Source organism: Lactuca virosa, chromosome 5, assembly GCF_052849685.1.
Source record: "Lactuca virosa cultivar CGN04683 chromosome 5, Lactuca_virosa_CGN04683_v6, whole genome shotgun sequence".
Lineage (NCBI taxonomy): Eukaryota > Viridiplantae > Streptophyta > Magnoliopsida > Asterales > Asteraceae > Lactuca > Lactuca virosa.
The window spans coordinates 373,632,145-373,648,173 of NC_136430.1; the positions used below are offsets into that span (position 1 = coordinate 373,632,145).

Here is a 16,029-nt window from a genome sequence, read left to right on the forward strand (position 1 = left end):
GTTTGAAGTTGAAGGAGAAGAAGATAGCTTAGGAGATCAAGAGGAAGCTAGTAGATCCCAAGGTTTTGCTTCATTCTCAGTCCATTCAAGGTAAAAAGCTTGAACCTTGACCATCTATTTCTTAGATCTTGTTTTGGGGCTATTTCCCCACCTTTTCTAAGCTTTTGAGAAGCTATGTTCAGTTTGGCTTGTATGTGTGGGCTGTGCTTTAGATCTGGAACCATTGAGGGTTCCCATGGCATAAAGGTGCCAACTTTATGGCCATGGGAGACCCATGCATCATATAAACCCCATTTTATAGCCTTTTGAGCCAAAAACCCCATGCATAGACATCAAGTTCGTAGCTTTACGTATAAAAGAGACCCTAGGAGGTTAGATCTATGATTGGGATGCATTAAGTCCCACTGGAATCGACTGTATAGTTTTGGACAAAGAGGAACTCGGCGAGTTCAAGAACGAACTCGACGAGCCGGGATGCTTTTTCCCCCAAAGTGTCTCCTGGAAATGGTTTTGGTTGAGTGGAAGGAACACTCAGCCTGATAAGGGTTTGTTTTGGACCTGGAACTCATGGGACTCGACGAGTGTATGAACAGACTCGGCGAGTCCAAGGCAATCTCCCAACTTATGAAGACAGACTCGGCGAGTCCAAGAGGAACTCGGCGAGTCATAGACTGAACATCTTCTTATGGATGAAGATGAACTCGGCGAGTTCAAGAACGAACTCGGCGAGTCGGTTGAAGATTGTCCGAGGTGTTGTTGAAGGCGAACTCATCGAGCTCTTGCTAGACTCGACGGTTAAGGACGTGATTGTGGCATTGTGTGGTCATGAGGACTCGGCGAGTTGGCGGGCCAACTCGGCGAGTCGAATCAACTAAATGTTGACTTTGACCAAAAGTTGACTTGGACCATGGGTATGACTTTGACATTGACTAGGGTTGCGTGACCCTTGTAAGGGTTACGAGTATGAGAATGAGTTGATAACTTGGAAGAGTTGTCGTGTAGGGATTGAGGAGTCGAGGAGAGTCGATTTCCACATCGAGATCAGTACAGACACTACGCGACATTAAGGTGAGTTACCTTCCAGTAAAAGTGGGTCTACGGCCACAATGCCGACCCGCTAGTAGGAGTTGTTTGTTTGATGATTGTCTTCGTGATATTCATCTAGGGTATGTGCTAGCAAGATATGTCATATGTGATAGAGGTAGTAGGAGGGGATTAGTCCCCCAGTTCGGTTGTTAGGACCGACGGGTAGGTCAGGCACCCCAGATATGCCTGGTAATATGTTTATGTGATACGATATTATGTGGTAGTAGTAGGAGGTGAAATAGTTCTCGTATTTCGGTTGTTAGGACCGAAGGGTAGGTCAGCACCCCAGAATGGCTTGACAAGGGCAGGTCATCACCCCAGAATGGCTTGACATGGGTAGGTCAGCACCCTAGAATGGCTTGACACGGGTTGGACATCACCCCATAACGGCTTGACATGGGTAGGTTGGCACCCCAAAATGGCCGTACCGGGTAGGTCGGGCACCCCAGAATTGCTCGACAGTATGTATGCTATGTGATTGTTTGGTATGCGGTATGATGGGGGAACTCACTAACCTTCGTGCTTATAGTTTTCAGTCTTGTTTCAGGTACCTCTTCGGCAAAGGGGAAGGAGCTGGCGCGGTAGCGGCACATCACACACATGCATGATTTCCGCACTATGAGATTTCTTGGGATTGTACTCTGATTCTTATTACTATTGGTGATATGGTTTTGAGACATGTTGTTACAGTTTTATAAATTGATTTGACATTGGTAATGTTTTTGGTAAACTGTTTTATGAGTCACTTAATTAAAAATGAAATTTTTGGACTTGAAAATTGGGATGTTACAAGTTGGTATCAGAGCCTTAGTTTGAGGGATTCAGATACACTCTCGGGTGTGTCTGAACTCAAACTGAGGACTTGGTAAGAAAATTTTCAAAAAGAAAATCACTTTATGAAAAGAAGTTTGAAAAGAGAAAAAGGAACTTTAAAAAGAACGAGATGTGTGATGTGCGCGACCGGCCGAGCTCAAGTAAGTTTTCCCCAAGATACCCATACATGTCATGTTATGATATGATATGATTATGAGAATTGCATGCTAGATTAGGGCTAGAGGATCTAGGAAGGATGCCTTATATGCCTACTGTATATATGTATGAGAAATGCTTACTAGATTAGGGCTAAGGATCTAGGAAGATGCCTGATATGTCTGCTATATGTGATTTTGAGCTGCGAGATGTTACTGATTAGTCAGTTATATGATAGCTTGGATAGAGTACGATTGGATTGGGTTACTCAATGCCCGAATGCTGTTGCTTTGTGCTTCGGGAGTCCTAGTTATCTTTAGCTAACTAGTAAGCGAATACGTTAAGTTACATATTACGAGGACGAAATAATTCCAGAAGGTTAGGTTTAGCCCTACTGCGCAGCTCTTGTCTGAGTCCAACCGTTGTGGGGTAGGACCTTTCATTCGAAGAATTATCTGGTCTTAGTAATATGTAATGGTATTCGCGAGCTAGTTAGGTAAAGGTAGCAGGGGTTCCTTATGCAGCTGATGGCGGAGAGTAGGTCGGAGAGTTACCCTAGGGTAAGCCTAGGACGAGATTGGAAAAGAGTGCCACAGTAGTAGAAGGGACTTGGTGAAGTCGAAGCAATCCTTGAGGAAAGTACGAATAGATGTGGAAGGTAGTATGGGCCCGTACTACTGAAAGCATAGGATCCGTACTCGAGTCAAGGAGGGCTGAGATGGAACCAGGAAACTTGTAGAGTGTATGAAACCTTCCAAGGTTTATGTATGATTCTGACGATTACGTGTTATGTTTCAGAATGGTGATGATCACACGTCATGGAGGGGGAGGTTCAGGATCAGGATCCGGTTCAGGATCGGGCTCGGGGGCAGGTTCCGAGCCAGTGGACGAGGGACTACGCGAGTTCATCGCGTCTGAGATCACGAGAGGTATCCTTGAGTCGACCCGGTGATTTTCGGGTCGATCAAGGAAGGGATCATTGAGTTGATGGAGGATTGCCTCAGGGCATTCAGGGGCGATAGGGCATTCAGTCAGCCAGGATCACGCACACTGTCCTTCAAGGACTTGAGGAGCAGTGGTGCGCCGGATTTCCATGGGGCTAAGGACCCCATCGCAGCCAGGAGATGGATTGCAGACATTGAGTCTGCACAGTTGACGAGCTTCTGCCCTGAGGGGTTGAAGGTGCGATATGCTGCAAGTTGTTTGAGAGACCGGGACAGGGATTGGTGGGAGTCAGTTGGTGACTCGTTGGGAGCCTCGGAGATTGAGGCTATGACTTGGTCGGGCTTTGTGACCAGTTTCAGGTCTGAGTTTGCGCTAGCGGTAGAGCTTCAGTAGCTGGCCAGGGTGTTTTTGGATATGAGGCAGACGACGGAGTCAGTGGCAGAGATTACCGCCAAATTCCGGGAGAGGGCATTGTTGGTACCCCAGTATGCGGGAGACGAGGAGATGCAGAAAACCCGCTATCATGATATGTTGAGGGCAGACATCCGGGAGCATGTCAGCTTCTCGGCATGCCCGACCCTGGATTCCATGATTGCCAGGGCGAGGGAGAGGGAGATAGACTTGGAGCACCTCAGGAAGAGGAAGGCAAACGAGGGACATGTTACTGGGGCTTCGGGGAAGAAGCCCAAGGGATCAGACACTAGGCCGAAGGGCCAGTTGGGTCAGTGCCGCTGCAGGAAATGCGGCAGGCCGCATGAGGGGGCTTGCAAGTTGGGATCGTCGGGCTGCTATAAGTGCGGCAAGACGGGGCATTTTGGTTGGGATTGTACTGCCCCTGCCCCCACCTTTCAGACATCAGATCTGATTTGCTTTCACTGCAATTAGAAGGGCCATAAAAAGGCCAATTGCCTCAGTTGACAGCAACAACGCCAGTGAAGGCGCCAGCTCCAACGACCCTGCAGATCACTGATGGTCGACAGGGCAAGACAGAGGCTCCAGTGGTGAGGAGTCGGGCCTTCCAGTTGACTACCGAGGAGGCACGCGCCGCACTCGATGTGGTGACGGGATCGTTCCATGTGAACGGTATCCCAGTTCAAGTGCTGTTTGATTTGGGTGCTACCCGATCATTTGTTTCTCTTGCGCTTAGCAAGAGGTTCCCTGAGTCTTCGGGCATGTTGGAATGCCCTCTAGAGGTTGAGATTGCAGATGACCGATCAGTACGAGCGTCGACGGTTTTCAGGGATTGTGTTCTGAGGCTATTCGAGGAACGCTACCTGGTAGACTTGGTTCCCATTCCGTTGCGTGGGAACAAGGTGATTATAGGCATGGATTGGTTGAGCCCTAACGGGGCGGTGATCGACTGCATGCAGCAGTTGGTTCGGATCAGGACCCCGAGTGGGGGAGAGCTGGTGATTCAGGGCGAGAGGCCACAGCGCGGACCAGCACTATGTTCAGCAGCGAGGGCTAGGCGTTAAGTTCAGTAGGGCTGTGCTGGGTATGTCGTCTATGTTATGGATACCCGAGAGGCGAGCAAGGCATCGGTGAGCGATGTACCCGTGGTGCGAGATTACACAGATGTATTCCCAGAGGAGCTGCGTGGGATACCTCCGGAGCGACAGGTGGACTTCAGGATCGACCTAGTCCCTAGTGCGACACCGATAGCCAAGGCACCATATCGGTTGGCTCCTCCCGAGATGCAGGAGTTGTCTACGCAGCTGCAGGAGCTGTTAGACAAAGGATTTATCAGGCCGAGTAGTTCTCCTTGGGGAGCCCCGATCCTGTTTGTCAAGAAGAAGGATGGGTCGCATCGCATGTGCATAGATTACCGGGAGCTGAACAAGGCAACGGTGAAGAACCATTACCCACTCCCGAGGATAAATGATTTGTTCGACCAGCTTCAGGGAGCGTCGTGGTTTTCCAAGATAGACTTGCGGTCGGGCTACCATCAGATGAGGTTCAGGGATGAGGATATACAAAAGACTGCTTTTTGGACTCGCTATGGTCACTATGAGTTCGTGGTGATGCCCTTCGGGCTCACCAATGCTCCTGCCGCGTTCATGGACCTCATGAACCACATGTGCAGACCAATGCTGGATCGGTCTGTGATAGTTTTCATTGACGACATCTTGGTTTACTCCAAGACGCAGGAGCAGCATGAGGAGCATCTACGGGAGGTTTTGGATACCTTGAGGAGGGAGAGCTTGTATGCCAAGTTCTCCAAGTGCGAGTTCTGGTTGCGCGAGGTGCCGTTTCTTGGGCACCTTGTCAACCAGGACGGGATATTGGTTGACCCGGCCAAGGTGGAGGCCGTGATGAGATGGGAGGTTCTGAAATCTCCATCTGAGATTCAGAGTTTCCTCGGATTGGCAGGCTATTATCGGAGATTCATTCAGGACTTCTCCAAGATAGCCGTACCTCTGACCCGGCTGACGAAGAAAGCCGTTGTCGTTCGCTGGGGGCCTGAGCAGCAGGCAGCGTTTGAGACATTGAGACAGAGACTGTGCGAGGCGCTGATCCTCGCCCTGCCTGAGGGCGTGGAGGATTTCGTGGTGTATTGTGATGCGTCTATTTCAGGTTTAGGCGCAGTCTTGATGCAGAGAGGGCATGTCATCGCCTATGCCTCGAGGCAGCTGAAGCCTCATGAGGCGAACTACCCGACGCATGATTTGGAGTTGGGGGCGGTCGTCTTCGCCCTCAATTTGGCGACACTACCTCTATGGGGTCCATTGTACCATCTACACGGACCACAAGAGTTTGAGGTACCTCATGGATCAGCCTCATCTGAACATGAGGCAGCGTCGGTGGTTAGATGTGGTGAAGGATTACGATTGCGAGATCCTTTACCACCCGGGGAAGGCCAATGTTGTGGCCGATGCGCTTAGCCGCAAGGCAGCGCCGATCAGAGGCATCTGCATGAGGATGGCGGTGGTGACTCCTCTTTTGGAGCAGATCCGAGAGGCCCAGCAGGAGGCTATGAAGGAGGAACACAGGAAGAGCGAGCGTATTGTGGGACAGATTTCCTCCTTCGACTATGATAGCCATGGGTTATTGACGCTACACCGCAGGGTGTGGGTTCCCTATCATGGGGGTGTGCGCCAGGTTCTGATGGAGGAGGCGCACAAATCCCGATTCTCGATTCATCCCGGGGCGATGAAGATGTACAAGGATCTTCGACCCGATTACTGGTGGCCCTGCATGAAGCGAGACGTCGCCTGGTACGTAGAGCGATGCTTGACCTGCAGGAAGGTCAAGGCTGAGCACCAGAGGCCACACGGCAAGATGCAGCCGCTAGACATTCCCATGTGGAAATGGGAAGATATTACTATGGACTTCATCACCAAGCTTCCCAGGACTGCACGGGGACTGGATTCGATTTGGGTTATCGTGGATCGGTTGACCAAGAGTGCCCATTTCATACCGATCCAGGAGAGCATTTCGGCCGAGAAGTTGGCCGACATCTACATCCAAGAGGTAGTAGCTCGGCACGGAGTGCCAGTTTCGGTGATTTCGGACCGAGACATGCGGTTTACTTCCAGGTTTTGGAAGAAGTTTCACGACGAGTTGTGTACTCGTCTGCATTTCAGCATAGCGTTCCACCCGCAGACGGATGGTCAGAGTGAGCGGACCATCCAGACTTTGGAGGATATGCTGCGGGCCTGCGTTCTAGACTTCGGTGGTAGCTGGGATACCTACCTTCCATTAGCTGAGTTCTCCTACAACAACAGCTATTATGCGAGTATCGACCGTCCTCCCTTCGAGATGTTGTACGGAAGGAAGTGCAGGACCCCGATATGTTGGGGCGAAGTCGGACAGAGGGTCATGGGGAGCACCGAAGTGGTGCTCAAGACGACAGAGAGGATTCAACAGGTTAGGAGCAGGCTTCAGACTGCTCAGAGTCGGCAGAAAAGCTATGCCGACAAGCGTCGCTCGGACCTGGAGTTCCAGGTCGGGGATATGGTCCTCCTGAAGGTGTCGCTGGAAAGGTGTCATCCGATTCAGGAAACGGGGCAAGTTGGGCCCCAGGTACATTGGACCTTTCAGGGTTGTCGCCCGGGTGGGCAAGGTGGCGTATATGCTGGACCTGCCAGCCGAACTCAGACAGATTCATAGTACGTTTCACGTCTCCCAGTTACGGAAGTGTCTGGTGGACGACTCGGCAGTGATGCCTTTGGAGGATATTAAGGTGGATGACAGCTTGAACTACATCGAGCGGCCAGTAGCGATCCTCGACAGGAAGTCGAAGGATCTGAGGAACAAGAGGGTGGAGCTGGTGAAGGTGCAGTGGCAGCACCACAAGGGGTCATAATGGACTTGGGAGCCGGAGGAAGAGATGAGGGAGCACTACCCCGAGCTTTTTCCAGATTCAGCAACAAACTTCGAGGACGAAGTCTAAAATAAGTGGGGGAGATTTGTAGCACCCGATTCCTGGTACATATTTAATCTCAAGAAATATTGCAATTTACTCTGGAACTTGGGGAGTTGGAGGCCCAACTCATCGAGCAGACTGGACTGTTGGATCTGGGGTTTAAGTGACCTACTCGACGAGTCGGAAGACCGACTCGACGAGTAGGAGCTGTCTGGACAAAACCCTAATATTTAGGGTTTGCACCCTATTTAAACACTTTATCTCGTCCAAACCCAGCCTCCATCACCCTCCCAACTCAGAGAAACCCTATATTGAAACCCTAAACAATTTTTGAGTGATTTGAGCTCTTTTGGTGCCTTTTTGCGTGTGTTTGAAGTTGAAGGAGAAGAAGAGAGCTTAGGAGATCAAGAGGAAGCTAGTAGATCCCAAGGTTTTGCTTCATTCTCAGTCCATTCAAGGTAAAAAGCTTGAACCTTGACCATCTATTTCTTAGATCTTGTTTTGGGGCTATTTCCCCACATTTTCTAAGCTTTTGAGAAGCTATGTTCAGTTTGGCTTGTATGTGTGGGCTGTGCTTTAGATCTGGAACCATTGAGGGTTCCCATGGCATAAAGGTGCCAACTTTATGGCCATGGGAGACCCATGCATCATATAAACCCCATTTTATAGCCTTTTGAGCCAAAAACCCCATGCATGGACATCAAGTTCGTAGCTTTACGTATAAAAGAGACCCTAGGAGGTCAGATCTATGATTGGGATGCATTAAGTCCCACTGGAATCGACTGTATAGTTTTGGACAAAGAGGAACTCGATGAGTTCAAGAACGAACTTGACGAGCCGGGACGCTTTTTCCCCCAAAGTGTCTCCTGGAAATGGTTTTGGTTGAGTGGAAGGAACACTCAGCCTGATAGGGGTTTGTTTTGGACCTGGAACTCATGGGACTCGACGAGTGTATGAACAGACTCGGCGAGTCCAAGGCAATCTCCCAACTTATGAAGACGGACTCGGCGAGTCCAAGAGGAACTCGGCGAGTCATAGACTGAACATCTTCTTATGGATGAAGATGAACTCAGCGAGTTCAAGAACGAACTCAGCGAGTCGGTTGAAGATTGTCCGATGTGTTGTTGAAGGCGAACTCGTCGAGCTCTTGCTAGACTCGACGGGTAAGGACGAGATTATGTCATTGTGTGGTCATGAGGACTCGGCGAGTTGGCGGGCCAACTCGGCGAGTCGAATCAACTAAATGTTGACTTTGACCAAAAGTTGACTTGGACCATGGGTATGACTTTGACATTGACTAGGGTTGCGTGACCCTTGTAAGGGTTACGAGTATGAGAATGAGTTTATAACTTGTAAGAGTTGTCGTGTAGGGATTGAGGAGTCGAGGAGAGTCGATTTCCACATCGAGATCAGTACAGACACTACGCGACATTAAGGTGAGTTACCTTCCAGTAGAAGTGGGTCTACGGCCACAATGCCGGCCCACTAGTAGGAGTTGTTTGTTAGATGATTGTCTTCGTGATATTCATCTAGATTTGCTACTACCTGATGTGAGTATGTGTTAGCAAGATATGTCATATGTGATAGAGGTAGTAGGAGGGGATTAGTCCCCCAGTTCGGTTGTTAGGACTGACGGGTAGGTTGGGCACCCCAGATATGTCTGACAATATGTTTATGTGATATGATATTATGTGGTAGTAGTAGGAGGTGAAACAGTCCTCGTATTTCGGTTGTTAGGACCGAAGGGTAGGTCAGCACCCCAAAATGTTTTGACATGGGTAGGTCAGCACCACAGAATGGCTTGACATGGGTAGGTCAGCACCCCATAATGGCTTGACACGGGTTGGTCAGCACCTCAGAACGGCTTGACATGGGTAGGTCGGCACCCCAGAATGGCCGTACCGGGTAGGTCGGGCACCCCAGAATTGCTCGACAGTATGTATGCTATGTGATTGTTTGGTATGCGGTGTGATGGGGGAACTCACTAACCTTCGTGCTTACAGTTTTCAGTCTTGTTTCAGGTACCTCTTCGGCAAAGGGGAAGGAGCTGGCGCGGTAGCGGCACATCACACACATGCATGATTTCCGCACTATGAGATTTCTTGGGATTGTACTCTGATTCTTATTACTATTGGTGATATGGTTTTGAGACATGTTGTTACAGTTTTATAAATTGATTTGACATTGGTAATGTTTTTGATAAACTGTTTTATGAGTCACTTAATTAAAAATGAAATTTTTGGACTTGAAAATTGAGATGTTACATAAATAGTATATAGATATTTATGGATAATTTTCAATTTATAATTTCGAAACAATTTTTTGTCACTAAAGATAATTCGAAACTTGTCTAGTATTATGAAATTCATTATGTTGAACTTATCATTCGGGATATTTATCAAATAGATTATCAAAACATTAAATAAGTTTTAAAAATATAGTTATTTTTACAATTATTCCACTAAAACATATCCCATTATTTGATTTTATATTTGCACTCTAATGCATAATATATGCATAACTATTTGGAGTTACGATCGTACGAGAATGATAAATATTGTGAAAATATAAAAGCAATTTATGAGTGTTGGGATGAGAAAAAAAACCCATGTTTCTAAGTGATTATTGAGTATTTAAAGTTTCCTAAATTAAAAAATTTAAATATGGATATAATTTAATTGCGATTATAACAAGAACCACTCATTCTTTTGATTTGATGCTCATACTACATTGCCCTTGAACAACATTCTTCTTAGTCAACACGAAAAGAAAAAAACTTCGAAGACTCGATACAAATACAGTTGTCTTATATGTTTTTCGATTAGATCAAACTTATTCTTCTTCATACTATCTTCTTCCCTTTCTATCATCTCACTCTTTCATTCTACTAGGTTTCCTCCCTCAATAAGCTTCATGTATGGGGTACAAGATTTGATTGATCTTCTCCGAAAAATATCAATTTTTGGAATTTTTATCCAAAGGTCATTTAAAGAAAAATAAAAAAAATAAAAACTTGAGGTATAAAATTGCAAAACAAAATTTTAATATTGGATTAATACTTTCGATAAATAAAGAATATACATGGATATTTCCAATTTTTAATCGGAACTAAATCTTCAATTACCTGTGCTTTTTAATACTCTAGATAACCTTAACCCTAAGATAGAAAAATATCGGTATTTCTAAATTATTTGTGCTTTTTAATGAAAGTCATCACTGGCGGCATTTGAGAATTTTATGGATGGTCCGTCTTTTTGCCTCATAAAAATCTGATTCTTTTATCGATAAACATCAAGTTATTACTTTAATATGTTTTGGTTATTAATGGTAACTGGGAATAATTTCCCATCGATTTGAGAATTTAAGGTCCATGACAGATTCCTCATATTCACACCATGGCATCATCAATGTTACAGCCTGTATACGATACACACTCAATTGGTTCTTTTTCACTCGGATTCCTCCATTAATGGCGATCTATCCTCAAATCAACCAATATACTACTGAATAACTGCACCAATTACCTTCCATTTATTCAATTTGGGTCCCTTGATTCATAAATACATCATCAATCTCCCAACTCATCATCTATCATATACCCATGGCCAACAACAATCACAACCATAATCACTACCAGGCCTCCACCTCCACCACCGCCGGCGCCGATGGACTTGCTCATCGAGTTAACAGCCCTAGATTTTCTGGCCCGATGACTCGCCGTGCTCAATCATTCAAACGTAACACCAACATCACTAACGCTAATAATACGCACCATGAGATTGATGTTCCACTTAACTCACCTAGATCTGAACTCGCTGAAGGGTTTGACTCGGTACCTGAAAAGAAGCAGACCCGTTTGACACAACGGATTCAAACAAGGAGAAGCGGCTCCAGTGGCGGATCCGGTAACGTTGATTTTGTTGAGGCGTTAGGATTAGGCGGAGTAGAGAAGAAAAAACTGCTAGGACACTGGATGTTCTTCCTGTTTTGTGGCTTCTGTTTGTTTTTGGGAATCCTGAAGGTTTCTGTTAATGGATGGTTTGGATCTGCCATCGAAAGAATTGGGTTTGATCAGGTTGGTTCATCTCTTGATAATTTTCATTACTTACATTCAAAAATCACATTTATATATGATATAATCAAAGATGCTCGGTTGCTTGGTCTTTATCCTGTGAAGTGAACAACCTTCCTAACAATATATTAAATGGAGAATCTGACTACAGTAGTTTAAACCCATAGCACAAAGCTAGATATCTTTTTGGGTGTAATTTAGTTTCACTTAACTCACAATATGGTGAGATCTTTAGCTAATACTAAAAGAAGAAAAACCTAGAAGTGCAGTAGTTGAACAACTTTTTGGTTTTTATAGAACTTTTACCATTATGTTGCTATGATTCTATTTGAACATGAATATTCTAATCTTATTGTTATACAGAAACAACACCTTTGGATATTCATATTTTACAATTTGTTTGCATGTCAATAGAAGCTGTGTCATTTTATCCCATTGTTTGTGTTACAGCATATTTGTGTTTACCTTTTGTTTTTATCCTGTTTTTGTTTTAACTGATGTTTGTTTCCAATAAACCTTCTCCATTATTTAAATAACCACTAGAAAACATAAGAAAATTGCCTTCAATTTTGACTTTCATCCATAAACTTTTAACCTTTTAGCTCAAACCCATTGTCAATAAGTTATCAATTTTGATAAAATTTCTACAAGTCTTATATAACTTCATATTTTCTTCCATTTGTTTCAAATTAGGATTACTGGGATTCCTCAATCTCTTATAAGAACTTAAGGGATCATATATCTCACGACAATAGATATCAAGAAAATAAAAATCATGTTGAAGTTGAAGAAAACGATGTGCACAAAACTTTAAAAATGGTAGCTTCAGGTATTGTTGCTGATCAGTATCATAAAGATGATGTAAGTCTACACATTCTTAACTTTTTCAAACATTTTATGATATCAATTGGGAACAAATTGTTTATGAAATCATATGATTTTAGTTCACAGGTGTCTGGAGTAAACCCAGTAGTGGTAATTACAGTCAATGCATTGATCGTCCAAAAAGTCAAAAGAGTAAGTTTCACATAAAGTTTGACTTTTAATTTTGACTTTGAGTCTATTGGTTGACTTTCTCCCTTGTCTTTGTAGGATTGGATGACAAGACCAATGGTTACCTTCTTATTAATGCAAATGGAGGCTTAAATCAAATGAGATTTGGGGTCTGATTCATTTATATACTAATAAATTATACAATGTTTGTAAATTATATCTTACGTGTACTCAAAATTCTCTATTAATCTAATAATATATATGTATTTCAGATATGTGATATGGTTGCTGTTGCAAAGATTATGAAGGCTACATTAGTTCTTCCTTCCCTTGATCACACTTCCTATTGGGCTGATGAAAGGTTTTGTATTTTTGTTTTTCTTGAATTTAGCAATTTGAAAATTATATATTATTTATATTGTATATTTTCAGTGGATTCAAAGATCTATTTGATTGGCAACATTTTATTGAAACCTTAAAAGAAGACGTACACATAGTTGAGGAATTGCCACCTGTTTATGCTGGAATTGAACCATTTGCCAAGACTCCAATTTCATGGTCAAAGGTTTGACCCTCCATTGACTTAATAACTTGATTAACTTCCACTATTTCTTTTCCTTTTATGAAGTTTTGTTTTCTTTGAAGTCATCTTTTACTCTTTGTGTCTCAGGTTAGTTATTACAAAATGGAGATTGTTCCACTTCTGAAACATCACAAAGTTGTGTATTTCACACATACTGATTCCAGAATCGCCAACAATGGAATCCCGAATTCCATTCAGAAGTTAAGGTGTCGTGTCAATTACAATGCATTGAAGTATTCTGCACCCATTGAGGAATTAGGAAAAACTTTGGTTGCAAGAATGAGACAAAATGGAAGCCCTTATCTTGCATTGCATTTGAGGTATTTATCACCATGTCCAAACACCCTCTTTTACTTTTTTTTTTTGACTTAAAGACAATCTTTATTTCTTGTAGATATGAGAAGGATATGCTAGCATTTACAGGGTGTAGCCACAACTTAACATCAGAAGAAGACAATGAGCTTCGTAGAATGAGATATGAAGTGAGTCATTGGAAAGAAAAAGAAATTGATGCTTCAGAAAAAAGACAACTTGGTGGATGCCCTTTGACTCCAAGGGAGACTTCTCTTTTACTCAAAGGATTAGGGTTTCCTTCCACCACAAGAATCTATTTAGTAGCTGGTGAAGCTTATGGAAAAGGCACAATGGATCCTCTCAATCAAGATTTCCCAAACATTTTCTCACATTTCACTCTTTCAACTGAAAGAGAATTGAAACCTTTCAAGAATCACCAAAACATGTTGGCTGGTTTAGATTACGTAATTGCCCTTCAGAGCGATGTTTTTGTTTACACTTATGATGGGAATATGGCAAAGGCTGTTCAAGGGCATAGGAGATTTGAGGATTTCAAGAAAACTATCAATCCTGATAGGTAATTTAATTTTACTTTACTTTCTATACTCTATGTTGCTGTTTTTGTGTAAAAAAAAAAAATAATTCATTTTTTTTGGTTGATGCAGGATGAATTTTGTTAAGCTTGTAGATGAATTGGATGAAGGGAAGAAATCTTGGGAGGAGTTTAGTTTGGAAGTGAAGAAGCTTCATGAGAAGGGAGATGGAGGTCCATATATGAGGGAACAAGGGGAATTTCCAAAATTAGAAGAGAGTTTTTATGCAAATCCACTTCCTGGATGTATATGTGATAGAACACATGAAAAGTAAGGTTGATATTGTTTCTAAATTGAGTAATATATTAAGAAGAAGTTGGTGATTGATGGATGAAAATATTGAAAAATATTTATACAAGAGGATATTGAGGTCAATCTGATCGACTTGAGAAGCTTGTGGAAGTAATTTGAGGAGCAGCTGAGGTCGAAATTTTAGAATTGGCGTAGGCTGTAAGGTTAAGTTTTGGTTTATTTTATTATTATATATTATATATATAGGATAATACATGAATAGAAGAAATGTAATACTTGTTCCTAAATTTATTATAATTATATCATACAACATTCATGTTTCTTCTATGAATAGCTAAGGTTTAAGTTCAATCTATTAATTAGCGTAGGATATGACATCACATAACATGGATTAGTGTTTGATATGTATTGATATAGATGTCGATAGGACAATAATTACATTCTTTTGTTTGGAAAAGAGACATGTGCAAATCATATGAATGTGCTTTCTGATTTACCAGCAAAAATAGCTCTTAAAAGGTTATCCATCATAGATTTGTCACATGTAGAAAATTTTGGTCTTGTGGATCATGAAAATTTCAAGTAGTCTCACGTAATATACATCCTAGTTTTGTCCCATGTAGAAAAATGTGTTATGTAGATACACGTAATCTTGTATATGTAGGAAGGTATTGCCAAATACAAAACGTTTTCTGACTTCTCTATAAGGTTGGACGGAGTGAAGCGGGAAGGGTGTGCAGGAGCCATTCCCGCTCGGAGGAACACCTCACCGGCAGTGCGGGATAGGAGGCGCGGGGAGGAGGTGGGGGGAGGGGTTGCCGCATTCTCTCTCTTCTTGTGATTGGCTGGAATTTATTTATTTATTTTTGAGTTTGCAGGTTCTAATTGAGGAAGAAGGAAGACGGATGAGAAGTTTCTAGAAATGTCATATTTGGCCGCTATGTTTTGGTCTTATGACAGAATACACCCCAACTCTGAATTCTCTTCACAAAAATAATTTTCGAAAATTATAAAATAGACACTATACTTTTATATTCCAATTATCATTAAAATCAATTAATTTTATTTAAAAAAAATCAAAAGAAAGTGAGGGGAGTTTCCCGCACACTCCTTGGCTTTTGGTGAGGGAAAGGAAAGTGAGGGAAAGGGTATTGTGACCCACAAAAAGTGAGGGGATTTTCCTACCCACACTCTCCGGTCTAAAGTTTGTTTCTTTTTCTCAAAAAACCCTCAGATTCTCAAAAAAACTTTTTTTGTGTGTGTGTGTGTGTGTGTATATATATATATATATATATATATATATATATATATATATATATACACTAGTCGTTTACCCGCGCAAAGCGGCGGCGACGAATAGTTTGCAGACGGCGATTAATTCATTTCGGTAAATAGTTTCCTTGTGGCTATAAGATCAAACCATAAAAACCATTAACTGTTAACCAAATTACATAATATTGATAATTCTTTAGTTCTTACAATTATTGAACACTGATAAATTCGGTTATGTGTTACTTTCTTGCAAATTGAAATTAATCATTCAGAACATTAAGTGCAAATTACCATAACATCTAAACTTGTTTTGAAACTTTGACCGATTTGATGGGTTGTGGGTTTGTAATATTCAACCCGATTTTTTTCCCGATGTATGTTGAGTTGTTTTTCTAGTCGGCACACAATTTAGATAAGTGTGTTTAAATTTTAAACTCTTTAGACTCTAGTTTTGTTAGGAGACTATGGTAATATGTACCATATTTATATAATAATATTATTTTTAGCAAATTGGATTCCATAAATGTCTAAAATGCAATTAATTTTGAATGATTTTTTGTTTAATATCAATTTATATTAATTAGAATGAATAGATTTTTAAGAT

General features: G+C 42.7%; 1 protein-coding gene across 1 annotated transcript; it reads left to right on the top strand.

Annotated features, from left to right (window-relative positions):
* The first annotated feature begins 10,656 nt into the window (after nt 1–10,656).
* LOC145117310 (O-fucosyltransferase family protein) lies at nt 10,657–14,504 on the top strand. Its single transcript, XM_079053615.1, has 9 exons — nt 10,657–11,441; nt 12,132–12,299; nt 12,383–12,455; nt 12,531–12,601; nt 12,704–12,792; nt 12,864–12,996; nt 13,102–13,334; nt 13,409–13,885; nt 13,974–14,504. Exons 1-9 carry the CDS (start codon nt 10,968–10,970, stop codon nt 14,173–14,175), a joined length of 1,920 nt encoding a protein of 639 aa, XP_078909741.1. The 5' UTR covers nt 10,657–10,967; the 3' UTR covers nt 14,176–14,504.
* The last annotated feature ends 1,525 nt before the right edge of the window (nt 14,505–16,029 follow it).

Excerpts from the sequence above, each read along its gene's own strand:
- LOC145117310 (XM_079053615.1), top strand. The coding sequence starts at position 10,968 with ATGGCCAACAACAATCACAACCATAATCACTACCAGGCCTCCACCTCC. Across the intron at positions 11,442-12,131 it reads AAAGAATTGGGTTTGATCAG|GATTACTGGGATTCCTCAAT; the intron begins GTTGGTTCATCT and ends GTTTCAAATTAG. Across the intron at positions 13,335-13,408 it reads TATCTTGCATTGCATTTGAG|ATATGAGAAGGATATGCTAG; the intron begins GTATTTATCACC and ends TATTTCTTGTAG.